Below are 27090 nucleotides of genomic sequence, written 5' to 3'. Positions count from 1 at the left end.
CTGTAACTTTGTAGTATAATCTGAAGTCAGGAAGGTCGATTCCTCCATCTCCATTCTTCTTACTCAAGACTGCTTTGGCTATTTGGGGTCTTTATGTTTGCATATGAGCTGTGAAATTTTTTGTTCTAGTTCTGTGCAAAATTCTATTGGCAGTTTGATAGGGATTGTATTGAATCTGTAGGTTGCATATGGTAGCATAGTCATTTTCACTTTTCTACCCAGGAACATGGAATGTCTCTCCCATCTGGCCATGTCATCTTTGATTTCTTTCATCAGTTTCTTACAGTTTTCTGTGTATAGTTGTTTTGTCTTCTTAGGTAAGTTTATTCCTGGATATTCTTTTTGTTGCAGTGATGAATGGGATTGATTCCTTAATTGCTCTTTCTGATTGTTGTTAGTATATAGAAATGCAAGTGATTTCTGTATATTGATTTTGTATTCTGCAACTTTTCTTAACCTCACTGATTAGCTCTAGTAATTTTCTGATACTATCTTTAGAGTTTTCTGTGTAGGGTTTACTTCTTCTTTTCCAATCTGGATTCTTTTTCTTTTTCTTCTCTGATTGCTGTAGCTAGGACTTTCAGAACTATGTTGAATAATAATGGTGAAAGTGGACACCCATGTCTTGTTCCTGACCTTAGGAGGAATGCTTTCAGTTTTTCACCATTGAGAATAATGTTTGCTATAGGCTTATCATATATGACCTTTATTATGTTGAGGTAGGTTCCTTCTATGCCCATTTTTTGAAGATTTTAATTATAAATGGGTGCTGAATTTTGTCGAAGGCTTTTTCTGTGGCTATTGAGATTATCATATGGTTTTTATCTTTCAATTTAATATGGTGTATCACATTGATTGATTTGCATATATTGAAGAATCCTTGCATCACTGAAATAGACCCAGCTTGATCATGGTACATGAACTTTTTGATGTGTTGCTGAATTCTATTTGCTGAAATTTTGTTGAGGATTTTGGCACTTGTGTTCATTAGTGATACTTCACTGTAGTTTTCTTTTTTTGTGTTGTCTTTGGCTAGGAGAGGTATAACTCTCTTGCACATTGGAAGTGTTCTTTAAAACAGATTGGAACATTGAACATCATTTTATCAACACTTCTCAAAGCTTGTCTTTTCTTGTGAACAAAAGAACTCCCATGGTTCCACAAACCTGGGAAATGCTTTTAGAGTGAAATAGGCTTCTAACAGGACTTATCAATACTTTCAGTATGCTGATATGGATTATTTAGGATGAGGATGAGGCTATAGTGTGATATTTTTCAAATTTATTTGACCACAGAATCAGTTCTTCAATCAGCATGTTACATACAAATTCAGCAGAATACATTTCAGGAAATGATGATTTTGCTCAGTTTTTTTTTTTATTTTGCAGTTGTTATGCTTTATTATGTTAGTGTCTCACCTAAGGTTACTAACTGCTGCTGCTGCTGCTATGTCGCTTCAGTTGTGTCCGACTGTGCGACCCCATAGACAGCAGCCCACCAGGCTCCCCCGTCCCTGGGATTCTCCAGGAAAAAACACTGGAGTGGGTTGCTATTTCCTTCTCCAATGCATGAAAGTGAAAAGTGAAAGTGAAGTCGCTCAGTTGTGTCCTACTCTTCACGACCCTACGGACTGCAGGCTCCTCTGTCCACGGGATTTTCCACGCAAGAGTACTGGAGTGGGGTGCCATCGCCTTCTCTGAAGGTTACTAACTAGTTATCGGCAAAGCCTAGATTCTGACTTCTAACTTATAAATCAAGTTTATGTTTTACTATAATATATTGTACAACTTAAGATATCATGATATATTAAATTATGAACATAAACAATATGATTCAGTGTAAGTTTTAAAAATTATCATCTAATACTTCACTAGGTGAAATACAGGTAATTTTTTGTGGTTTTTAGTTTCCCTGATTCCTTCTCACAGTGCCTTAAGAAAACCCATATGTTTTACTTACCACAGCATCAACTTAAACTTAGTATCTTATCCCAGAGTTCTAACATTTTGTTGCATATACTTCGATCTGGTGGTGAAAAAGAGTGCATGCTCACTCACTTCCTCAATGTTGATGAAAAGAGTAGATGAAAGTGGTAATCATAAGAAAAAAATTATCTTAACTTTAAAACATATAAATATACTTTCATTTGGAAATCTTTTAATCTAGGGGCAGATGATTTCTTTGCATATAGGTCCCTCAAATGGAGTTTAGATCTTTCTTGCATAGGCCATTGTGTTGTCTATGATTTCTAGCTAGTGAGAAGTTGCTGTATAACGCAGGGATCCCAGCCAGGTGATCTGCGGTTATCTAAAGGAGTGGGATGCGGGGAGGGGAGGGAGGCTCAAGAGGGAGCTGAAACATAACTGTGGCTGATTTACGTTGTTGCATGGCAGAAGCTGTCACAATGTTGTGAAGCAGTTTTCTTCCAATTAATAAATAAATTAAAAAACAAAGGATATATGAGTTTGCACTCCCATGAAAATGGTGTATGAGTATTGTTTCATGTGTCTGCTGAACGACAGTCAAGGTTACATTACTTCAAAAAATGTTTGCTAATCTGATATTGAAAAATGGCATCTCATTGATTTGCATTTCTTTGGTACTTGGGTTTAATATTTCTCACATGGTAAGACTTCTCATTTTTCCTTTTCAAACCAAATTTTGATGAAAATTGTTACTTTATTACTATCACTACAGAATAATGTAGCTTAATTTTAAATTTTATTTTTTGTGTGACAAACATAGCTAACATAAAATTTGCCATTTTAACCATTTTTTAGTGTACCGTTCAGTGGCATTTAATTTATTAACACTGTTTACAGCTAAGTTTCACTACTATCCACCTCCAGAACTACTTCATCCTCCTGTACTGAAACTCTATGCCTATTAAACAGTGGTTCCCTATTCCCCCCTTTCCAGCCCCTGGCAGCCCCCATTCTCCTTTCTGTCTCTGTGGTGAAGTGTCTAGTTCAGTGTCATTAGGTACATTCACAGTGTGCAGCTCTCACCACTTCATTCATCTCCACAGCTGTTCCATTATTCCAAACTAGAGCTCTATGCCCACTAACTAGTAGCTTTCATTCTCCCCTCTGCCGTTGTGTTTCTATGAATTTGCCTATTCTAGGTACCTCATATAGATATGTAATCATACAGTATTTGTTCTTGTGACCAAATGGCTTATTTTACTTAGAGTAATGTTGTCAAAGTTTATGCATGTTGTGACATGTGTCAAAATGTCCTTTTTTAAGACTGAATATTTCATTATATGTATATACCAGTTTTGTTTATGCAGTCATTGTTGAAGGACATTTGAGTTGCTTCTGGCTTTTGGCTCTTGCGAATAATGCTGCTGTGGACATGGCAGTGCAGCATAATTTGTTTTTTACTTTTCCATTGTCTTTTGATCTTTAACCATGTTAAAAACCTGATTAAAAAAAACTTAGCTGCCATTAAAATGTGTACAGAGTTCTTTTGTGCCTTTTTTTTTTTTTAACATACATGCGTTTTTCTTTGCTGCTATTGAAGCATATCAAGATAAACAATGCCCTAGACTTAGAATCATGAAGCCTGGGTTTATGTCCTATTTCTGCTATCAACCATGATTCCTTAAGTTATTTAGCCTCATAGATCTCTAGTTACTGCATCAGCAAATTAAGCATACAGTACCCACTTCTTAAGGTGTTTAAGAGCAATAAGATAATGTATGTGTTCAAATTACAAAAAGCTGTTTCTGTATTCAAGTCACTATTATCTATGTAATTTAGACAATTCTGTTGCTGGTAATGGAGGTTGAAATTTTTTAAATTATAAAGTTATACATTGAGTGTCATGTACAACTTTTGTTTCAACAGTCTCCTTAAGATACCCACATAAGTAAAATTACTTTGAATCAGAGAATAATTGTTCAGAGAATATGAACAGTTTTATAAATCTGGCTGTGTAGTTCTTACCATAGAGTTTTTCAAAAGGATTATGTAGTTTAGTTAGCAGTTGATAACCTTTTTCTCTCACCTCTGAGTTTTATCCTTAAAAATGTGGTGGGGGTTACTTTTTTATAGGGATAGAGTAGTACTTCATTCTTGTTTAATATGTTTGTCTTTTTTCTTAACCGTTTGATTTAAAAACTTTTTTTTAATAGCAAGTAGATGTTAATGGAAGAAATGTCACTTTCCTTATATAGAAGTGAAGAAAGACCTGCTTAAAAGTCCATTTTAAGATATTCTGGTTTGTGCTTTTCGTTATTTTACTGAAATCTAGGTGTTAGTTATCTGTTAGTAGCTTCTAATACTGGGAATCAGTTTTATAAGAAATTTACTTTACAGGGCTAGATTCACTCACTGGAAATATTCAGAACTCACTTGTTGATGAAGAAAAAGTACACTCTGGTTCAGAACGTGGCTCTCATCAAGGAAAGAAATCTGGGACCAGTAGCAAACTTTCTGTGAAAGATTATGAGCAGACTCTTGATACTGATAGCACTTTGGAAGAAATTTCTGGGCATTCTTTGAGGTACAGTTATGCATATTTTATACTGGAATTTGTATTTCATTAAAGTTATAATATCATTGATGCTCAGAGAATTCACTTAATAAATTTATGTATTTTTTTATAGTTTTGTTCATAGCTCTAGTCTTTATATTATAGAATATACTCATCTCTCACCTAAACTATTGTAGCTACTGCTACAGGAATTCTTTGCCTCTAGCACAATCCACCCTTCTATTCCAAACACAATTTTCACAGTTGTTTTCTTCACTCAGTCATTTGACCAAGCAACTACTCTCCTTAGGATACTCTGGACCTCACAGTTAGCCCACAGATCAACACTTAGAGCTTAACTTTATTTGAAGTGTTATCACTAGGCTACCAAAGACTATCTTACTTCCTTTGTTTATGCAATTTTTCTTCTCAACTGTATTCTTCCACTCTTTAAACATAACCACTTAGTACCCTTTTGGTATCATTGTTTATTTGTACCTCTGAACTTTTCACTTATGCTCAACTTATTAGACAATTAGATTTTGAAATCTCTTAAATTGATTGTGTAACTTGCACACTGTAATATCATATATTATGCACTTAGCCTATTGCTTACAAATAACTATTGCTTCATGTACAATTCCTGCTCTGTCTCCATGACTTTTATCTGTTACACTGGTTTTGTTCTTCTGGAAATTTAAGCTCTTGAGAAGGCATGGATTTATTTTTTTACTTTAAAACTATGTGCTTTTTCCAATATAGTGTTACATACAGACGGTCATTTTTAGTGCTTTCATGTTGCAGATTGTGCCATCATTCCTATGTCTAAAGTTGAATTTTAATTTCTTTGTCAATGATTTTGGAATTCAGAAAACTTTACCTTTTCTTAAGAGATACCTGATGATTTAACTGGCAAAATCTACAAAGTTAAACATTTCTAAACAAACTCCAGAGCCAAATAAGTTGATAAATGCCCCATACTATAGTCTAGAGCCCCTACTTCCTCACCTATGGAGATTGACAGTGGATAAAACAGTTTAAGGATTTGATACAAAGGAGTCCAGTTTTTTAAAAAAATTATTTAACTTAAATTGTCTTATTTGGCTATAGACACTTTCTGTGTCCACATTCTTTTCCTTTGTTTCTTTTTTATATTTTAGAAAACTTATTAATATCATTGGAAACAGCTAGTCTAGGTAAGTCTCTGCAGAGCAGATATGAATTCATCTTGTAAATCCATATGGTGAGATTTATCTTATGAGTCAGTTCAGTTCAGTTTAGTTGCTCAGTCATATCGGACTCTTTGCAACCCCATGGACTGCAGCACGCCAGGCCTCCCTGTCCATCACCAACTCCTAGAGATTACTCAAACTCATGTCCATTGAGTCGGTGATGTCATCCAACCGTCTCATCCTCTGTCGTCCCCGTCTCCTCTCGCCTTCAATCTTTCCCAGCATCAGGGTCTTTTCAAATGAGTCAGCTCTTCGCATTAGGTGGCCAAAGTAGTGGAGTTTCAGCAACTGGGGTATTGAGCTTCAGCATCAGTCCTTCCAGTGAACATTCAGGACTGATCTCCTTTAAGATGGACTGGTTGGACCTCCTTGCAGTCCAAGGGACTCTCAAGAGTCTTCTCCAACACCACAGTTCAGAAGCATCAATTCTTCAGCACTCAGCTTTCTTTATAGTCCATCTCTCACATCCATACATGACTACTGGAAAAACCGTAGCCTTGACTAGATGGACCTTTTTTGGGCAAAGTAATGTCTCTGCTTTTAAATATGCTGTCTAGGTTGGTCATAACTTTCCTTCCAAGGAGTAACCATCTTTTAATTTCATGGCTACAGTCACCATCTGCAATGATTTTGGAGCCCCCAAAAATAAAGTCCACCACTGTTTCCCTATCTATTTGCCATGAAGTGATGGGACTGGATGCCATGATCTTTGTTTTCTGAATGTTGAGCTTTAAGCCACCTTTTTCCCTCTGCTCTTATAAGTACTATGTTTTAATATTGTGTTGGAATTCTTTCAGGGAAATCTATTAGGAAACAGAAGTAATGATAATTCTTTCTATGTTCTGTAAATTGTCAGACTGTTAAAAACAGTATTTCTCTAAACTTCAGAAAATTAAAGGTTACAGGAAGCTAATGAATGCCTTTAAAGACTACTTTTATTCAAATTTAAATGCTGGTATAAGAGAAATTTTTACCTTTGAAAACCATGTCATAGTTTTATTAAAGCTAAAAGTAAGCTTGATTTAGTATGTTGAAATATGCTAACTGCTAACATGCTTTATAGGATATTTGAGTCAGTAAATAAATCTTTAGTGCAAAGCAATGTGCTTCTTCTTATCAGAAACAGTACCTTTAATGAGCTTAATTTATCAGAGAGGGACTTGACCTGTGCCTTGTGTTGAATTAAATACTTTGAGTTGTTTTAATAAAACTGCTATGAGAGGTTACTTCTTAGAAAGTTCAGGAAAGAACTATAGCATTAAAAAGTGGACAGAAACAAATGGACATATATAAAGTATTTAGAGATGGTTAGTATGAAACTAACCACAGTATGTGATTTTTTTGGTTAATAAAAGTAATAACAAAAGTAGTTTTTGTCATTTAAAATTTTTTAACATAAAATGATATTCTCTTTCAGAGACATATTTTAAGGTATTTTTATGAAATAGGCTTTACCTTGCCTTTTTTGTATGTTTGTAATTTTATTGCTATATAAGATTTTAGTATTCTAGAGGATTTTGCCTGCTACTAAAATAAGTGATTCATAGTAAATTACATTGTAGAGGAAGGAGTTTAGTCCCAATTTAATCAAAAGACTCCTTTTCCATACGATTTTGAGCAGGGCTTGTCCCTAGCTTGTTTCCCTCTGCAAATCTAGCAATAGAAGGAGTGCCCATAGTCATTCATCCAGTGTAGCAACTCTGTTAAAAGGAATAAATCAAAGCTTTTTAAAGCTAATGTTAATAAGTTTTGCATGTTGTTCTTATTGTTTAGATGGTTTTTGAAGTAGATTTCCTGTCTCTAATGTCTTTATGAAACAAAACTTGTAGTGTCTCATCAGATAAGGGAAGATCTCAGAAAACTCCAACTTCTCCCATATCTCCAAGTTCTCAGAAACTGTTGCAGTTTGACCTTCCAGGAACTTCATTAGAAAGATCTAAATCCTCAATAGTAGTGACTCCAACAGGGTTTAAGCCTAATGCACCTTTTGCTGATGTGAACCTGGCTGCCAGCAGAACGACGACAGAGATGGCCTCAACACCAGGCAAGTAGATCCATGCAGCTGTAATTTTAAAAACAGGATATGAATTTATTTCTAAAAATTTATTTCAGTTAAACCATAGAAGAATGTTACTTCAAGTGAATGCAATTACTATTTGAAGTATTAAACAAAAATTGTGCCAGAAAATAAATATTGAAAAGCATGAGAGATTCAGTAGTGGTGACTTTTCCCATCTAGCCAGCATCAGTAAAAAGACACTTGAAAAATGTGTTCTGTGTATGTATTATGTACGCTGGCATGGTTTATACGTACCTTCACATGCATACACACTCAAAAAAAGTAGCTAGTAGAATGCTGTGTACTAAAACGTCACTGTCTTTCCTACAAAGGATAGCAGACTTGTTTTTGGACCTTAAAATAAGAAATGAATTTTAGAAATCAGATGTAATTTCACATGAACTTTTATATATGACAATTATATGCCTTCCAGGTTCTAAGCGCTTTTCTCCTGCTGGCCTCCAGCATCGGATGGCAGCAGAACTCAGTTACTTGAGTGCCATTGAGGAGTCGGTGCGTCAGCTATCAGATGTAGAAAGAGTTAGAGGAGTTTCACTTGCTCAACAGGAGAGCGTGTCTCTGGCTCAGATCATAAAGGTATTTGTGGAGTTTTCTTTAGCTTTCTGTGTTATTTTTCTCTTTTCTTTGCTATTTAAAATGATCTTAATGAAGAGTTAAAAAAGAAAACACAAAACTTTAAACTGCTAAGTAGAAAAAATAGTCTTGTCACACAGTACGTATAAATAATCTTGAGAAAAACTGTCATATTCTAAAAAGATAATTAAGCATGCAGTATTTGGCAACAGAAGAGTAAAACAGTCATTCTCTTTTAAATACTTCATTTTCCACATTCTTTACCTTTTTTTGTTACAGTGTGAAAATTGGCTTATCAAAATTTTTCAATATTTTCTCTTTTTGTGTGACAAGTTAGAAATGACTTTGGTTTCGTTTTGTTTTTTTAATACTTTATTTGTACTGAAAAGTTTCTTGAGATCTGAGTGTTTGGTAGTACCAGAATAATAGGACTTTTCCTTAAGGAAGCTAACAAAAATCTTAGTGTTCCTTGGTGGAGATGCTATTGGTATCTTAAAAAAAAAAAAACACAGGTAACATTTGCATATAATACACAGATTTTAAGTATATAACTTGATGAATTTTGAGCATGTAACAACCACCTTAATCAAAATGTATTACACTTTTATCACTCCAGAAGGTTCACCCAGGCCTTTTCAGTTAATCTCACCACTCAGAGGCCATTAGTATTCTGATTCATATCACCATAGTTTATTTCTGCCAGTTCTAGAACTTCATAAAAATGGAAGTATACTTCATAATGTGTTGTGTTTATTTTATGCAGCATAACATTTTTAAGATTGATCCATTTTGTTGCATCAGTGGTGCTTTTGGTTTTTTTGCTGAGTAACATTCCACTGATGATTATATCACAATTCATTTATCCATTCTCTTGTTGGTGTACATTTGTATTATTTCCAGCTTTTGGCTATCGTAAATATTCCTGCTGTGAAGTTTTTTTTTCCAATTCTCTGTGTACAGTACAAAATTTTATTTTTCTTGCTTAAATACCTAGGAGTGTAATTGCTTGGGTTAAGTATATATTTATGAGAAAATGCCATTCTTTTTTCCAAAATAATTGTAACATCTTATACTCTGATGGCAGTATATGAGAGTTCTAGTTGTATTGTTTCTTTGCTGTTATTGTGTATTCTAGTCATTCTAGTGAGGGTGAGGTAGTATCTCATTGTGGTTTTTAATTTGCATTTCTTTTATGACTGATGAAATTGATCTTTTGGTATATTTATGGTTAAACTTGTATCTTTTTTTTGTGAATATGTGAGCAAATCATTTGTCTCTTTCATAATTGGGACATTTGTCTTTTAATTATTGAGTTGTAGGAGTTCTTTATATGTTATAGAACAAATCCTTTTCAGATATATCTCAAATATTGCTTTCCATCCTAGACTTGGGGCTTCCCTGATAGTTCAGTTGGTAAAGAAACCGCCTGCAGTGCAGGAGATTGCAATTTGATTCCTGGGTCACAAAGGTCCACTGGAGAAGGGATAGACTACCCACTCCAGTATTCTTGGGCTTCCCTTGTGGCTCAGCTGGTAAAGAATCTGCCTGCAATGCGGGAGACCTGGGTTTGGTCCCTGGATTGGGAAGACCCTCTGGAGAAGGGAAAGGCTGCCCACTCCAGTATTCTGGCCTGGAGAATTCCATAGGCTCTATAGTCATTGGGTCACAAAGAGTTGGACATGACTGAGTGACTTTCACTTTCACTCACCTCCTAGCCTTGCCTTTTCATTTTTTTAAACTCTGTTTTTTGAAGAGTAGAAGATTTTAATTTTGATGAAGTCTAGTTTTTAATTTTTTTCTGTTATGGGTAGTGCTCTTTGTATTCTAAGAAATCTTTGCTTACCCTAAGATATTAAGATACTCTAACAAAGATATTCTTTTATATTTTTCCCCAAAACTTTATAGTTTTGCCTTTATATTTAAGTGTGTGAGCTATTTCAAGTTAATTAAGAATTGTGAGAAATGGGTCAAAGTTAATCCTTCCCCTCCTGATGTTTGGTTGTACTAGCACCATTTTCTTAAATTACCTTGATACCTTTATCAACAATTAAGGAATCATATATGTGTTGGTCTACTTTTGCATTCTGTTCTTTTCCATTGACCTATTTGTCTAGTACCATACTATTTTATAGTAACTTCAGAGTGAGTCTGTTTTCTTCTTTCTTTTATTTTTTCAGTTAAAAATTTTTTATTGGAATATAGCTGATTTACAATGTTCTGTTTCAGGTGTATAGCAAAGTGAATCAGTTATATATATGCATATATCCACTCTTTTTTAGGTTCTTTTACCGTTTAGGCCATTACAGTTTATTGAGTAAAGTTCCTTGCACTATGGAGTGGGTCTTTATTAGTTATTTAATTATCTATTTGTGGCTCAGAGGTTAAAGCATCTGCCTGGAATACGGGAGACGCGGGTTCGACCCCTGGGTTGGGAAGATCCCCTGGAGAAGGAAATGGCAACCCACTCCAGTACTCTTGCCTGGAGAATCCCATGGAGGGAGGAGCCTGGTAGGCTATAGTCCATGGGGTCGCAAAGAGTCGGACACGACTGAGCGACTTTACTTACTTACTTACTTAGTGTGTATATGTTAATCCCAATCTCCAAATTTATCCCTCTCTCCCGTAATGGGTCTTAAAATCAGGCTTTAATTACTCCAGCTTCATTCCTTCCCAAGATGATTTCAACTTTTCTTTTTCTATCTAACTTCTAGAGTCAGTTTGTCAGTTTCTACCAAAATTTTTTAAAAGCCTGGTGTAATTTTGATTTGAATGACATTGAATCTACAGATCAGTTTGGGAAGAATTCACATCTTAACAGTATTGAATCTTCTAGTTCATGAACATAATATCTTTCTCTGTTTGTTTAGGTTTTTTAGATATTTCTCTCAACTGTAATTTTCAGTGTAGAGATGTTACACTTTTTAAAAGTTATTCTTAAATTTATGTCTTTTTGACGATAAATCTTTTTTTTTTCAATTCCATTTTCTAGTTCATCTTAAAATATCTAGATAGTTTTTTTGAGTGGAACTATTCAGCCTTCTTTCACTCCTCCCAATAAATAACAACAGTGCTGTGCATTCATTGTGACAGTTAAAGCTCTCCAGACACTTCCAAATGCTCATGGGTGGGCAGTGGAGGAGCCAGTTCCAACTTTGTTAGAAGTCACTGGATTGAGAAATGGCCCTTTTGCAGCTGCCATCTTTTCCTTGAAATCTGAACCACTGATACTATGTACTATTTTAGGGATTTGTTATAACTCTGGGTTTCCACATATGGCCAGGGCATTATATGACTTCATATATAAACTTACCACCTTTAGAGAACCTATATTATTTAGCACCATTCTAGAAGAGATGATAATATATGAATTTATAGATAATATCATATGGAATAATTGTAAGAAAGTGTTAAAAAGGAGACCTTTGGGGGTTACGTTTTAATGAAGCTGCTCCTTCAAAATCAAGGGAGTCATAAAATTGTGACTTATGAAGCATTATTTTTATTTTTACATGTAGGATGATTTAATGTCCTCCAAAGAGCTGCCTATAGCTTTTGTTTTAAAGCAGCTTTTTGATATCAGTTCTTAGTTCTGTATGCCTTGGAAATTTTTTTCTATTATATTATTTGACACATAGTAGGTGGTCACTAAATACTGTAGATAAATAATAAATGGTTGATGTCTGTGCTATTTACTCTCTCCTTTAGGCTCTCATGGGTTCCTTCAAAAGATTTGTGTTAGGAAAACAGCTTTCCATTTAATATAATTTCTGCATTAAAATAGTTTAGTATTTTAGAATTAATAGTTGATCATTTCTTTCTGAAGGCACAGCAACAACGCCATGAAAGAGACTTGGCCCTTTTGAAGTTGAAGGCTGAACAAGAGGCTCTGGAATGTCAGAGACAATTAGAAGAAACCCGAAGCAAAGCAGCTCAGGTAGCTTCTTTTGCAAATTTCTATCCTTGAAATCACTTTCGATTTCTTTTAATTTTATAGGAGGAAAAAGGAAAGATGTAAATAATAATGTTTTAGTACGTTATCCCATGAGTTAATTTTATGCCATTTGACTCTAATAGCCACCTTGTGAAATTTAAGTAGTCAGGTCAAGATTTATCCTCAATTTAGAGAAATGGAAACTGAAGTACATGGTAGTTACTTATCTACAGACACATCAACTTGTAAACAGTGGAGTTAAGACTTAAAGTACAGCAGTGATTTTAAGATTCCAGATTTTAAACTCTAAATTTTAAGACGTGAAATCCAGATAGTAGTCAAAGTTTGTTTCTCATCCCCCAGCCCAGAAGGCAGTTGATCCATGAAACTGATTTACATGTTAAAACTAATTTGGATAGGATGAGATTAGACATAAAGTAAGTTATCTTTCCCCACTTTTATTAACAGGTCCATGCGGAATCATTACAGCAGGTGGTTAAGTCACAACGGGATATGACTGAAGTCTTGCAGGAAGCAACATGTAAAATAGCCACTCAGCAAACAGAGGCTGCTCGCCTGACCACACATGCAGCACGCCAGATCTGCGAGGTGAGAGCCACTGACAGCACTTTTCCTTTAGGTCTTCTTAGTCAGCCTGAGTACCTTTTGGTCTTAGCAGTAATGGGTCTCTAATATCTAGCAAATGCATGCTTTTAATAAGTGACTTTCAGTGAGGGCCATACCCTATTGAAATGAGGCATCGTTTATTGTAATATGTTGTTTAGGTGAACGATACAGGGGCAAAAGATGCAAAAGAACTCTATATTTTTTCCCCCTGAGTAATCTTTTTAAAAAGATTGTGTAATGCATACTAATATATATTTACAATAATGTGTATATATATTTTTTACAGTAATATGTATCCCTTTTAAGTATACAGTTTTATGATTTTTGACAAATACGTAGGTATAGGCATCTATGTGTATTTTTTGTTCATTTATTTATGACTGTGCTGGGTCTCTGTTACTCTGGGCGGGCTTCTCTCTAGCTGTAGTGGGCAGGAGCTACTCTATAGTTGGGGTGCGTGGGCTTTTCATTGCAGTGGCTTCTCTTGTTGCTGAGCACAGGCTCCAGGTGCACAGGCCTCACTAGTTGTGGCACATGGATTCAGTAGTTGTGACTCCTGGGCTGGAGAACCCAGGCTCCATAGTTGTGGCACACAGGTTTAGTTGCTCCATGGCATGTGGGATCTTCCTGGACCAAGGATCGAACCTGTGTCTCTTGCATTGGCAGGCACATTCTTTACCACTGAGCCCCAGGGAAGTCCTAGGTATATTTCTTTATCATATCTTTCTATCCCTATAAACACCACTATAATCAAGAAATATCCAGCACTCTTAAAAGTTCCCTCATGCTACTTTGCAGTCAGTCCCCAATCTCAGTCCCAGGGAGCCCCACATCTGTTTTGTATGTAGATGTTTCATTGTTATCCAGAGTGATATTAGTGTCTTTTTTTTCCCCCTTAATTGTACCAAGTATAAAGCCAGAAATAGTTTTACTGCTGTCTCTGTATAGGATATCATGATCTATACTATAAAGTTTCAGTTAATTTTAGCAGTTACTATTTAGGAATGTTTGTGAAATGATTCTGTTATTAAAAAGCCATGAACCTGCTATATGCTGAGTACATGGGGTTGTGCAAATAAGTATAGAGTCTCTTCTCTCAAGAAATTTTAGGTTACAATTAACAAAGATTTTTAAAACACTTCAGTTTGTCAAAGCAATAACGGAATTATACCAAATGAGTAATATATGGCAAAAAAATTACTTTGTTGACAAAGTAATGTCTCTGCTTTTTAATATGCTGTCTAGGTTGGTTATAACTTTCCTTCCAAGGAGTAAGCGTCTTTTAATTTCATGGCTGCAGTCACCATCTGCAGTGATTTTGGAGCCCAGAAAAATAAAGTCAACCACTGTTTCCACTGTTTCCCCATCTATTTACCATCAGGGTCTTCTCTAATGAGTTGGTTCTTCCCATCAGGTGGCTAAAGTATTGGAGCTTCAGCATCAGTCCTTCCAGTGAATATTCAGGACTGATTTTCTTTAGATTGACTGATTTGATCTCCTTGTAGTCCAAGGGACTGTCAAGGGGCTTGTCCAAACCATCGTTCGGAAGCATCAATACTGCAGCACTCAGCCTTCTTGGTGGTTCAACTCTCACATCTGTACGTGACTGCTGAGAAAACCATAGCTTAGACTAGACAGACCTTTGTCGGCAAAATAATGTATCTGCTTTTTGATATGCTGTCTAGATTTGTCATAGCTTTCCATCCAGGGAGCAAGCGTCTTTTAATTTCATGACTTCAGTCACCAACAGAAGTGATTTCAGAGACCCCCAAAACAAAGTCTCTCACAGTTTCCATTGTTTCCCTATCTATTTGCCATGAAGTGATGGGACCAGATGCCATGATCTTAGTTTCTTGAATGTTGGGTCTTAAGCCAACTTTTTCACTCTCCCCTTTCACTTTCATCAAGAGGCTCTTTAGTTCCTCTTTACTTTCTGCCATAATAGTAGTACCATCTGCATATCTGAGGTTATTGATATTTCCCCTGGCAATCTTGATTTCAGCTTGTGCTTCATTCATCCCAGCATTTCGCATGATGTATTCTACATAAGTTAAATAAGCAGGGTGACAGTATACAGCCTTGATGTACTCCTTTCCCAATTTGGAACCAGTTTGTTGTTCCATGTCCAGTTCTAACTGTTGCTTCTTGACCTACATATCGATTTCTCAGGGTTTGGTATTCCCATCTCTTTAAGGATTTTCCACAGTTTGTTGTGATCCAGGCTTTGGTGTAGTCAATAAAGCAGAAGTAGATGTAACTCTGTTGGTTTTTGATGATCCAGTGGATGTTGGCAATTTGATCTCTGGTTCCTCTCCCTTTTCAAATTCCAGCTTGAACATCTGGAAGTTTTCAGTTCATGTACTTTTGAAGCCTAGCTTGGAGAATTGTGAGCATTACTTTGCTAGTGTGTGAGATGAGTGCTGTTGTGGGGTAGTTTGAACATTCTTTGGTATTGGCTTACTTTGGGATTGGAATGAAAACTGACCTTTTCTAGTTCCTGTGGCCTCTGCTGAGTTTTCCAGATTTGCTGATATATTGAGTGCAGCACTTTCACAGCATCTTTTAGGATTTGAAATTGCTCAGCAGGAATTCCATCACCTCCACTAGCTTTGTTCATAGTGATGCTTCCTAAGGGCCACTTGACTTCAGGATGTCTGGCTCTAGGTGAGAGATCACACCATTGTGGATACCTGGGTCATTAAGATCTTTTTTGTATAGTTCTTCTGTGTATTCTTGCCACCTTTTCTTAATATCTTCTACTTTTAATTTTTTTTTTTTTTTTTGGTTTACTGTGGCCTATTTTAGACTTGAAGACTTTCTGCTTAGTAGTTCCTAGATTGTTATAGTTAGGTGAAACCTTAGAAATCCTGTGGTCTACCTCTGTTTATTTATAAAGACGTGAAACTTCAAGAATCTAAATGACTTGCCCACAATATGTTGCCTATTATGGTAGAATTTGCTTGCTTTCAATACAGTGATCTTTCCGAGACATTCTACTCTCTCTCATTTTTTCTGTGACATTACCTTTTTGCATCTTCTTTGCCTTCTGTCTGTTCATATTTAGATGGCGGAGTTGACTCGAACGCATATCTCAGATGCCATCACTGCTTCAGGAGCTCCCCTAGCAGCACTATATGATCACCAGCGGCAGCACGCTCCAGACTTTGTGAAACAACTAAGGACAAGAGCTGAAACAGATAGGTTAATACCCAATCATTCAGCAAATATGTAATGAATATCTGTTATGTCCCAAGCACTGTTGTGGGTACTGAAAATAGTGGGGAAGAGAGACATTAATCAAATGTTCCTTTAGGTGAGTAAGCACAAATTAAGATAAGTATTATGAAAGAAAGGAACATTTGTTTTTGAGATATACAGCAAAGGAGTTTGAATAACATGGAAGTCAGAGAAGATTTTCCTGAGGAAGTAAAGCTAATGGTGAGATCTAGTGGTTGAAAAGGAATCAGTGATATAAAGGAGATAAGGAACAGGCAGGTCAGTGCATGCAGAGGTGGAAAAGAAATTGAAAGAACACCAAAGAGACTGGAGGCAGAGGGCAAAAGGAGAAAGGTAAGAGGTGATGCAGAAGTCAGATCGTGGGAGAACTTGGATTTTGGTGTTTATTCTAGGAGCAATGAAAAGTCGCTAGAGAGTTTTTTAGGCAGTGCTGGGTGATGTCATCATGTCTGTGTGTATATATTTGCATCAACTTTGCCTCTAGTTCATAGATTTTTAGTCTATTCACATTCATTGTACTTGAGGTGATTTGTGTTTATTTTGCATAATAAATAGATATTCTTTAATGTGTTATATACTTTTCTATGAACAAATACCTTTCTCAAATAGTTTGTAGCCTGTATTTCATGATTTCTGTTCAAGATTTTATCTCATATTAATATTAAACAGTATTTAAAATCTTTCTCTTATTCGAGACTTTAAATGTTTTAATCAGTTTTTCTTTTCTTTGTAGGAAAAGTCAGTCTGGTTCACTTTCTCAGAGTAAAGAAGGAACCCTTGACTCTAAGCATCAGAAATTTTCTGCTTCATATGATAGTTATTCTGAGTCTTCAAGATACAAGAATCGTGATAGAAGGTGAAGAGAGTTTGATTTAGTAAAGTCTGACAAATGGCTTAGACATTGCTTTTTTAAAATTCTTTTGTCTTATTTCTTTAAATGAAATAGTGTTTTCCCTTCTGTTCTGGCTTCCCTGATTTTTAGCCCGTTTACGAAATAGTTTTTCCATGTAATAATATAGCTACCATTCCTTGACAATCTACTGTACAAGTACTGTAAGAATTGTTTTTCCTGCATTTAATCTTCACAACAACCTTCCAAGACAGATATTATAGTCGTTTTATAGGTAAGGGAACTAAGGATCATGGAGATGTTAAGAAACTTACTTACAATCACATAGCTAGTAGCACATCAAAAAATTGAACCATGATGTATCTGGCTTGAGAGTACACTGCTTTGCTGGTATCCATATTTTTTGACATTACTGTATGTACTAATTTTTATCATTATGAAAGAAGATTGAATACTTTGTCATTGAAGCTTGATACTTGGTAACATCTATAATTTTCAGTTATGGATCTGTCCTTGGATTAAAAAGTTTTAGAGGCTACTTTCCATCATTCCTAGAGATAGGATACCTATGTTATCAAAGTATACTAAAACCTCAATTTAAAATATTAAATCATGAGATTGAAAAATATGAAAATTAATGGGGGTAAGTACCAACAGTTATTAAGTACTTACTCTGTGTCTGGAACTATGTGACTTCATTTAACCTTCACTGACAATTTAGGCCATCACCTAAGTTCCTGCAGTGGTCTCCTAATAGGTTTCCCTGTCCTTTAACCTTTCCCTGCTCTAGTCATTAACCACATGGCAACCAGAGTGATTGTTTGAAAATTTGCAGCCAATTGGTTATTTACCTCTTTGAAACATCAGTGTTTCCTCAGAGCCGCTTAGTATAGCATGGAAGTCCCTTTGTTATTAAGCCTTTAGTCCATCTCCAGCTCTGTCACTTGGCATTTCCCCTCTTACCATATTTTACTAGTTCTAACTACTTCATTTCTCTAAGAGCCTTGCTCTTTTTCTCTCCTGTGCCATTATTTATGCTGTCCCTTCTTTCTAGACCCTCCCTACTCCATTCTATTTACTGTAGTTTTACTTCCCTTTTAAGAATCAGTATTAGCCCCTCATCTGCTTTAGAGATCCCTTCTGTGTTCACCCACAGCAATCCAAGTGTAACTATTACAGCCATTACCAGCTTCTATATTCTTACTCCTTTACTTATTACTTGTAGACTAAACTTAGAGCTCTTTGAGGACTTCATTTTCATCACCCCTGCAATGAAACCCTATGCCCATTAGCAGTCAGCTCATATGTCCCTTCTTTCCCAGCTTCTGGCAACAACTTATCTACTCTTTGTTTTCTATGGATTTTTGTCTATTTTGGATATTTCATATGAATAGCACCATTTAGTAGGTGGCTCTTTGGAACTGGCTTCTTTGACTTAGTATAATGTTTTCAGAGTTGATCTATCATGTGTCAGTACTTTTTTCCTTTATATAGCCAGATGATCTATTGCATGGATGTCCCATATTTATCCATCAGTTGATGGACTTTAGGATTTTTTTCATTTTTTTTTTGCCCTTGTGAATGGTGCCACTGTGTACTGATTCACTCATGAACAAATTCTTGGGTGGATATATTTCATTTCTTTTGGGTATATACTTGGGAAAGGAATTGTAACTCTGTTTAACATCTTGATGATATGCCAGACTCTTTGCCAAAATAGCTGTTCCATTTTACATTTTCACCAGGAATATAAAGATTTTCCACATCCTTACTAACACTTCTTGATAGGCTAATGAAGACTGTGTCATTCCTCTGTCCCTAGAGCTTAGCAATATGCCAAGTACATAGGTAGGCAGTCTACTACATGTTTATTGAGTGAATGATTGGCACATAACTGCTAAGTAGAAGAATTGAGATTAACTGCATACCCTACTGATTCCAAAGTGCTTGTGGTCTCTTGCATTCTTTTACCTTATAGCTTTATTATACAATTTATCCTTTCAAAAACATTTATTAAGTCAGACAAATAATTATGTAATATTCTGATAAGTACCATCATAGAAGTCTGTACACACAGCATAAACACAGAAAAAGAAGTGACCAAACCCTCCTTGAGAGTAGAGAAGGGGTCTACAAACAGTTTGCAGAAATGCTACTTCAGCTGAGTTTTGAATTCATTAAGCACAGAGGAATGGTAGGGTGTGTCACAGGAAGGAAATAGCTTATTCAGGGGACCTAAAACTTGGCTCATGGTTGGCTACGTTATTTATATTTAGTGAGTAGATAAATTAAGGAAAGCAAAGAGGGAGGAAGGAAAATACTAAACTTTAAAACAAGTTCACTAAGCATTTGGAAACCTGAGGCTTAAAGTAAGGAGAAGGGCAGAGCTAATGACACAGACTTGAGGCTTACTCCAGATGATAGCAGTAGAAATTATAGATATGCATAAGATTGTCTAAGGAGAGTATATAGCATAAGGGAGAAAGAAACCAAAACCCTAAGAAGCACAATCATTTTAAGAAAAGATAGAAAAATTAAAAGGAAGTGAAAGAAATACAGGAAAACTTGCTAGGGAGGTAGGGAGAGAAGCAGGTGGGAGTAGAGTCAGGGAATATAAGAAAGGAGAGCCCTTTTATCATTTAATTTTGTTATAATTTCAAGCTTACAAAAGCATTGTAAGAATAATACAAGTTTCCCAAATATCTTTCCTCCAGATTACTCTAGTGTGTTAACATTTTACTACATTTGCTTAGCAAGCTTTTAAAGGAAGGAGATAAGAGATTCATATCACCTGATGTAGAAAAAGAAATTATCTATTGGATGTGACAGTTAGAATTTAGGTAGAGTTTACAAGAACAGTTCCAGTAGAACAGGTGGGAAATGAGGCAGGCTTCAGTAAATTATGAGGTTGATGAAAAGTAAGGAAGTGAAAACAGCAAGTAGAAGCCCCCTTTCTCAGTAGATTGATTTTAAAATGAAAGGCGAAAAGGGAATGAGAGCCTGAGAATAGTGATTCCCCATCATTACTATTTAAAAGTGAAACCTTCTTTTCTGCTACTCATCTTTTCTAAAATAGTTTCTTCTCAGACTTATGTCTAAGTGGCATTTTTATGTTTTAAATCTTTCATTGTTTCAAATCTTGATCATAAGGCACATTTCCTTGGTCAAATAAGTTACTTTGAAATTATATCCATATTTTGTCACCTTAATTTTTTTTCTCATTTGTTTCCATCATATGCCTACGCAGGAGTAGTAGCGGTAGCAGCCGTCAAGAAAGCCCTTCAGTCCCATCTTCTAAGGAAAATGAGAAGAAACATCATGGTGAAAAGATGGAGAGTTCTATTGACGAACGGGTTCAGACCGCTGCTGATGATTCTTTTCGAAGTGATAGTGTACCATCTCTTCCTGATGAAAAAGGTAACTTTGTTTGCACATATATGTGTAATTACTTATGTGGGGAGGCTTCTAGAACCCTTTGAGATATTTGTGACTGAGCTAATTAATATAGTTAGAACATGGTGATATTACAGATAGGTTTCATGTTTGATATTAAATGTGTTCAGGTAAAACTGTTTCAGATGTGCCATGCCAGGAACCTTGCTGATATTTCAGATGATAGTGTGTCATGATCCTAAAGGGAGGCAAAACCAAATCTAGGAGAATGTGCACCTGAATGGAAAATACATATTCAATACTGAAAAAAATTACTTTTCTCCTATGGTAGGTATGTAACATGACCGTAAGAAGGAAAATACATTGTTAGACCTTTAAATTTTAAACAATATAGTAAGGATATAATTTCTTATAAATGATGATGCCATCAGATATATTAATTAGAATAAATTCATTATCTAACTCCTCCTGGATCATAAACTAAACGTGTACACCTGTCAAATCATGAATAGTAAATAATACAGCAAAGAAAATAAAATTTGGCAACAAATGGCACCGTTAAGTCAACAAATTAACAGCCTCCATTTTTAGATATGCTTTTAAATAACTTCATTAAGCAGTGTTTTTGATTGATAGTCTAAAACTGTTCAAAGCAGGATGGGCAAGACAGTCTTTGGAAAGTAAGAAGAAAACATTTAAATTTATTCATCCTTTAAATATATTTTTTTATAAATTTTATAGTGAGTATAAAATAGGGGCACGGGCTAAGTCACTTCAGTTGTGTCCGACTCTTTGCGACCCTGTGGACCATACCCTGAGGGGCTCCTCTGTCCATGGGATTCTCTAGGCAAGAATACTGGAATGGGTTGCCATTTCCTCCTCCAGGGGATCTTCCCAACCCAGGGATCAAAACCAGTGTCTCTTGCATGTCCCCTGCATTGGCAGGTGGGTTCTTTACCACTGGGAAGCCCTAATATAGGGGTACAGTAGTCTATAATTATGGCAGCCCTAGCTGATTAATACAGATGTTGGTACCTAGAAGTGAGGTGCTGCTATACTTTATAAGTGTGAAAGTGGCTTTGAAACTGGATAATGAGTAAAGGATAGAACAGTTTTGAGGTTCATGCAAAAAAAAAAGCTCACATTGCCCTGCAGATATTATTGGTAGGAATATATATATATATATATATATATATATAAAAGGTGATTCTGATGGAGTCTGATAAAGGTGGAAATAAGGAACATCTTGGGCTTCCCTGATGACTCAATGGTAAAGAACCCACCTGCCAACGTCGGAGGCGTGGGTTTGACTCCTGGGTCAGGAATATCCCTTGGAGAAGGAAATGGCAACCCATACCAGTATTCTTGCCTGTGAAATCCCATGGACAGAGAATCCTGGCAGGCTACAGTCCATGGGGTTGCAAAAGAGTTGGACACCACTTAGTGATTAAACAACAACAAGGAACATGTTATTGGAAGAAAGACAGTGTTTGGTAAAAAGTGGCAAAGAAGTTAATTGAACTTGTTCTAGTGTTTGTGGAAGTTCAGCTCAGTTCAGTCACTCAGTTGTGTCCGACTCTTTGCGACCCCATGGACTGCAGCACGCCAGGCCTCCCTGTCTGTCATCAACTCCTGGAGCCTACTCAAACTCATGTCCATCAAGTCAGTGATGCCATCCAACCATCTCATCCTCTGTTTCCCCTTCTCCTGCGTTCAATATTGCCCAACATTAGGGTCTTTTCTAGTGAGTCAGTTCTTTGCATCAGGTGGCCAAAATATTGGAGTTTGAGCTTCAGCATCTGTCTTTCCAATGAATATTCAGGGATGATTTCCTTTAGGATTGACAGGTTTGATCTCCTTGCAGTCCAAGGGACTCTCAAGAGTCTTCTCCAACACCATAGTTTAAAAGCAGCAATTCTTCGGTGCTCAGCTTTCTTTTTGTCCAGCTCTCACATCCATACATGACTACTGAAAGAACCACAGCATTGACTAGACAGACCCTTTGTTGGTAAAGTAATGTCTCTGCTTTTCAGTATGCTGCCTAGGTTGGTCACAGCTTTTCTTCCAAGGAGTAAGCGTCTTTAATTTCATGGCTGCAGTCACCATCTGCAGTGATTTTGGAGCCCAAAAAAATAAAGTCTGACACTGTTTCCACTGTTTCCCCGTGTATTTCCCATGAAGTGATGGGACCAGATGCCATGATCTTTGTTTTCTGAATGTTGAGCTTTAAGCCAACTTTTTCACTCTCCTCTTTCACTTTCATCAAGAGGCTTTTTAGTTCCTCTTCACTTTCTGCCATAAGGGTGGTGTCATCTGCATATCTGAGGTTATTGATATTTCTCCTGGCAGTCTTGATTCCAGCTTGTGGTTCATCCAGCCTGGCATTTCTCATGATGTACTCTGCATAGAAGTTAAATAAGCAGGGTGACAATATACAGCCTTGACGTACTCCTTTCCTGAATTGGAACCAGTCTGTTGTTCCATGTCCAGTTCTAACTATTGCTTCCTGACCTCTATATAGATTTCTCAGGAGGCAGGTCAGGTGGTCTGATATTCCCATCTCTTTAAGGATTTTCCACAGTTTGTTGTGATCCACACAGTCGAAGGCTTTGGCGTAGTCAATAAAGCAGATGTTTTTGTGAAACTCTGTTGGTGTTTTGATGATCCAGTGGATGCTGGCAATTTGATCTCTGGTTCCTCTGCCTTTTCTAAAACCAGCTTGAACATCTGGAAGTTCATGGTTCATGTACTATTGAAGCCTGGCTTGGAGAATTTTGAGCATGACTTTGCTGGTGTGTGGAATGAGTACAGTTGTGCGGTAGTTTGAACATTGTTTGGCATTGGCTTACTTTGGGATTGGAATGAAAACTGACCTTTTCCAGTCCTGTGGCCACTGCTGAGTTTTCCAGATTTGCTGGTATATTGAGTGTAGCACTTTCACAGCATCATCTTTTAGGCTTTGAAATAGCTCCATCACCTCCACTAGCTTTGTTCGTAGTGATGCTCCCTAGGGCCCACTTGACTTCACATTCCAGGTTGTCTGACTGTAGGTGAGTGATCACACCATCGTGGTTATCTGAGTCATGAAGATCTTTTTTGTATAGTTCTGTTGTATATTCTTGCCACCTCTTCTTAGTATCTTCTGCTTCTGTTAGGTCCATACCATTTCTGTCCTTTATTATGCCCATCTGTGCATGAAATGTTCCCGTGGAATCTCTGATTTTCTTGAAGAGATCTCTAGTCTTTTCCTTTTTGTTGTTTTCCTCAATTTCTTTGCACTGATAGCTGAGCAAGGCTTTCTTATCTCTCCTTGCTGTTGTTTGGAACTCTGCATTCAGATGGGTATATCTTTCGTTTTCTCCTTTGTCTTTAGCTTCTCTTCTTTTTTTAGCTGTTTTTAAGGCATCATCTGACAGCCATTTGCCTTTTTGCATTTCTTCTTCTTTGGATGGTCTTGATCCCTGTCTCTTGTACAGTGTCACGAACCTCTGTCCATAGTTCTTCAGACACTCTATCAGATCTAATCCCTTGAATCCATTTGTCACTTCCACTGTGTAATCATAATGGATTTGATTTAGGTCATACCTGAATGGTCTATTGGTTTTACCTACCTTCTTCAATTTAAGTTTGAATTTGGCAATAAGGAGTTCATGATCTGAGCCACAGTCAGCTCGTGGTCTTGTTTTTGCTGACTGTATAGAGCTTCTCCATCTTTGGCTGTGAAGAATATAATCAATCTGTTTTCGGTATTGACCATCTGGTGATGTTCATGTGTAGAGTTTTGTCTTGTGCTGTTGGAAGAGGGCGTTTGCTATGACCAGTGTGTTCTCTTGGCAAAAGCCTTTGACCTGCCTCGTTTTGTACTCCAGGGCCAAATTTGCCTGTTACTCCAGGTAACTCTTGACTTCCTACTTCTGCATTCCAGTCCCCTATAATGAAGATGACATCTTTTTGGGGTGTTAGTTCCAGAAGGTCTTGTAGGTCTTCATAGAACCATTCAGCTTCAGCTTCTTCAGCATTACTGGTTGGGGCATAGACTTGGATTACTGTTGTATCAGATGCTTTGCCTTAGAAATGAGCAGACATCACTCTGTCATTTTTGAGACTGCATCCAAGTACTGCATTTTGGACTCTCTTGTTGACCATGATAGCTACTCCATTTCTTCTAAGGGATTCTTGCCTACAGTAGTGGATACAATGGTCATCTGAGTTAAATTCACCCATTCCAGTTCATTTTATTTCAGTGATTCCTAAAATGTCAATGTTTCACTCTTGCCATCTCCTGTTTGACCACTTCTAATTTGTCCTGATTCATGGACCTAACTTTTCAGGTTCCTATGCAATATTGCTCTTTACAGCATCGGACTTTACTTCCATCGCTAGTCACATCCACAACTGGGTGGTGGTGTTGCTCTGGCTCCATTTCTTCACTCTTTCTGGAGTTATTTTTCCACTCTTCTCCAGTAGCATATTGGGCACCTACTGACCTGGGGAGTTCATCTTTTAGTGTCATACGTGTTTGCCTGTTCATACTGTTCATGGGGTTCTCAAGGCAAGAATACTGAAGTGGTTTGCCATTCCCTTCTCCAATGGACCACGTTTTGTGGAAAGTGGAAATTAAAAGTGATGACCCTGGGTATTTAGCTGAGGAGATTTCTAAACAAAACATTGAAGGCCTGGCCTAGCTTCTTCTTACTGTTTATAGTAAAATGTGAAATAAGAAATAAATTGAAGGAATTATTAAGCAAAAAGGAACCAGAATTTGAAGATTTGGAAAACTCTCAGCCTGTGCATGTTGTAAAAAAAGGAGAAAGTGAGTTCCGGAGAGAACACTAAGGGCACGAGTAGACAGTTACTTCATAAAGAAATTGCCCGTGGATTTAATCAGCCACTTCAGCGTGTTCAGCTGAAGCCAGGAGTACAGATGGGATTATATGAGCAGAGATACAACCGGTTTGGATTAAAGGGCAAGAGACAGGATGAAAAAGGAAAGCTTTCAGACTTCTGGGATTCTGTGGGATGAGACATTAGAGCTATCCAACAGTGAACATGCCTGTAGAAGATTAAGGTGGCTAGAATTGATGGGGCAGCCAAGATCCAAAGAAATTAAAACTTTGGAAAACTAATATGAGGAAGAAAACAAGAAAAAATCTAAGTCACTTTGGTTTGGCAATGATTTCTTAAATATAACACCAAAAGTACAATCCGTGAAGGAAGAAATTGACAAGATGTACTTTATTAAAATTTTTAAAACTCTGCTCTGTGAGAGAGATTATTAAGATAATGAAAGATAATGAAAAATAAAGATAATGAAAAATCACAGACTGTTAAAAAATATTTGTACAAAAACACATATTGGATAATAGACTTATCTCCAGAATACATAAAAGACTCTTAAAACTCAACAGGAAAATCAGCAACCCAGTTTAAAAATATGCAGAGATTTAAACAGATACTTCATTGAAGAAAACATACAAATGAAAATTAAAATCTCAGTGAGAATAGTGTAACTTGCCTGTCGGAATGACTGAAATCCAAAATAACAACAAAGTGGGGGCAAGGATCCTGGGAACCAGGAACTTGAATTCATCACTGATGAGACTGTAAAATGGCATGGTGCCTCTGGATGACATATTCACAGTATTTTATAATAACCCAGCAGTCATATGCCTAGGTGTTTACCTAGTGATCTGAAAGCTTAAGTCCACACAAAAATCTACACGTTTAACATTCATGGCATCGTTATTCAAAATTTCTAAAAAACTGGAAGTAATCAATATGTCTCATGAGGGGAATGGATGAACAAACTGCTAAATCTATGCAGTAGAATACTGTTCAGCAAGGAACAATTTGATTCATGGACCAACACGAATCAATTTTACTGAGTGTGGCTAGCAAGCCCCCAAATCATATATATTGTATGATTCCATTTATATGACATTCTGGAAAAGACCAAACTATAGGGGTGGAAAACAGATGAATATTTCCCAGGTATCAAGTGGAAGACAAAGTGATAGACTACAAAGAGATGCACAGAAGAACTTTTAGTGTGAAACAGCTGTTACATAATAAGGTATTGTGTGTTCAACATGTACTGTCTATGTGCATTTGTCAAAATCCTAAAACTGTATATTACAAAGAGTAAGCTTTAACGTATGCAAACTAAAGACACACACATACACACCAACCGGGATGTTGGAATAGGGAGATCCCAGGATGGAATGCACTCTGTGAAAAATCAGCCTAATTGCAGTACAAATGAATAGCGTAACCACACTGAAGGGGTGGGGGTGGAGGGAAAAGGAGCTGGCCCAGATAAGTTTGGAAAATGGTATTTTCCAGTAGGAATTGTAAGCTTAAATACAAAAGGAATAGTACAAAAACTCTGTATTCTAGTTGGTAAATTTGTTTTTCACAGAGGGACAGTTTACAGTTGTTTTCATATCTGTTGGGGTTGAACAGATAAGTAAATGGATGTTAAATTGTGGGAAATAAATTTCTCAGTGTTGGAGATAGAAATTATAGACGTACAAGAAAGGAAGACTAGAATGAATCCTGTGATACAGGATTAGAGTCAGAAACATCAGTATGGATCATGGGTGGATGGATACAGGAACGTGTGTGTGTGTGGATCATGGGTGGATGGATACAGGAACATGTGTGTGTGTGTAGATGGGTTAGTATACAG

General features: G+C 36.6%; 1 protein-coding gene across 4 annotated transcripts in view; it reads left to right on the top strand.

The window, feature by feature from the left end:
* Nucleotides 1-27090, top strand: part of CEP350 (centrosomal protein 350) — a 153715-nt gene that overhangs the window by 69979 nt on the left and 56646 nt on the right. For all 4 annotated transcript variants that reach the window (XM_040263872.1, XM_040263873.1, XM_040263870.1 and 1 more), the window contains 8 exons: nt 4323-4509; nt 7541-7755; nt 8204-8367; nt 12188-12298; nt 12764-12904; nt 15987-16123; nt 16893-17015; nt 20257-20426. In XM_040263872.1, the coding sequence (XP_040119806.1) occupies nt 4323-4509; nt 7541-7755; nt 8204-8367; nt 12188-12298; nt 12764-12904; nt 15987-16123; nt 16893-17015; nt 20257-20426 (1248 nt within the window). The remainder of the gene's footprint in view (nt 1-4322; nt 4510-7540; nt 7756-8203; nt 8368-12187; nt 12299-12763; nt 12905-15986; nt 16124-16892; nt 17016-20256; nt 20427-27090) is intronic.

Source organism: Oryx dammah, unplaced genomic scaffold (genome assembly GCF_014754425.2).
Source record: "Oryx dammah isolate SB20612 unplaced genomic scaffold, SCBI_Odam_1.1 HiC_scaffold_21, whole genome shotgun sequence".
NCBI classification, from domain to species: Eukaryota; Metazoa; Chordata; class Mammalia; order Artiodactyla; family Bovidae; genus Oryx; species Oryx dammah.
The sequence above is the reverse complement of the archived record's forward strand: the minus strand, read 5'-3'. Positions and strand labels throughout refer to the sequence as shown.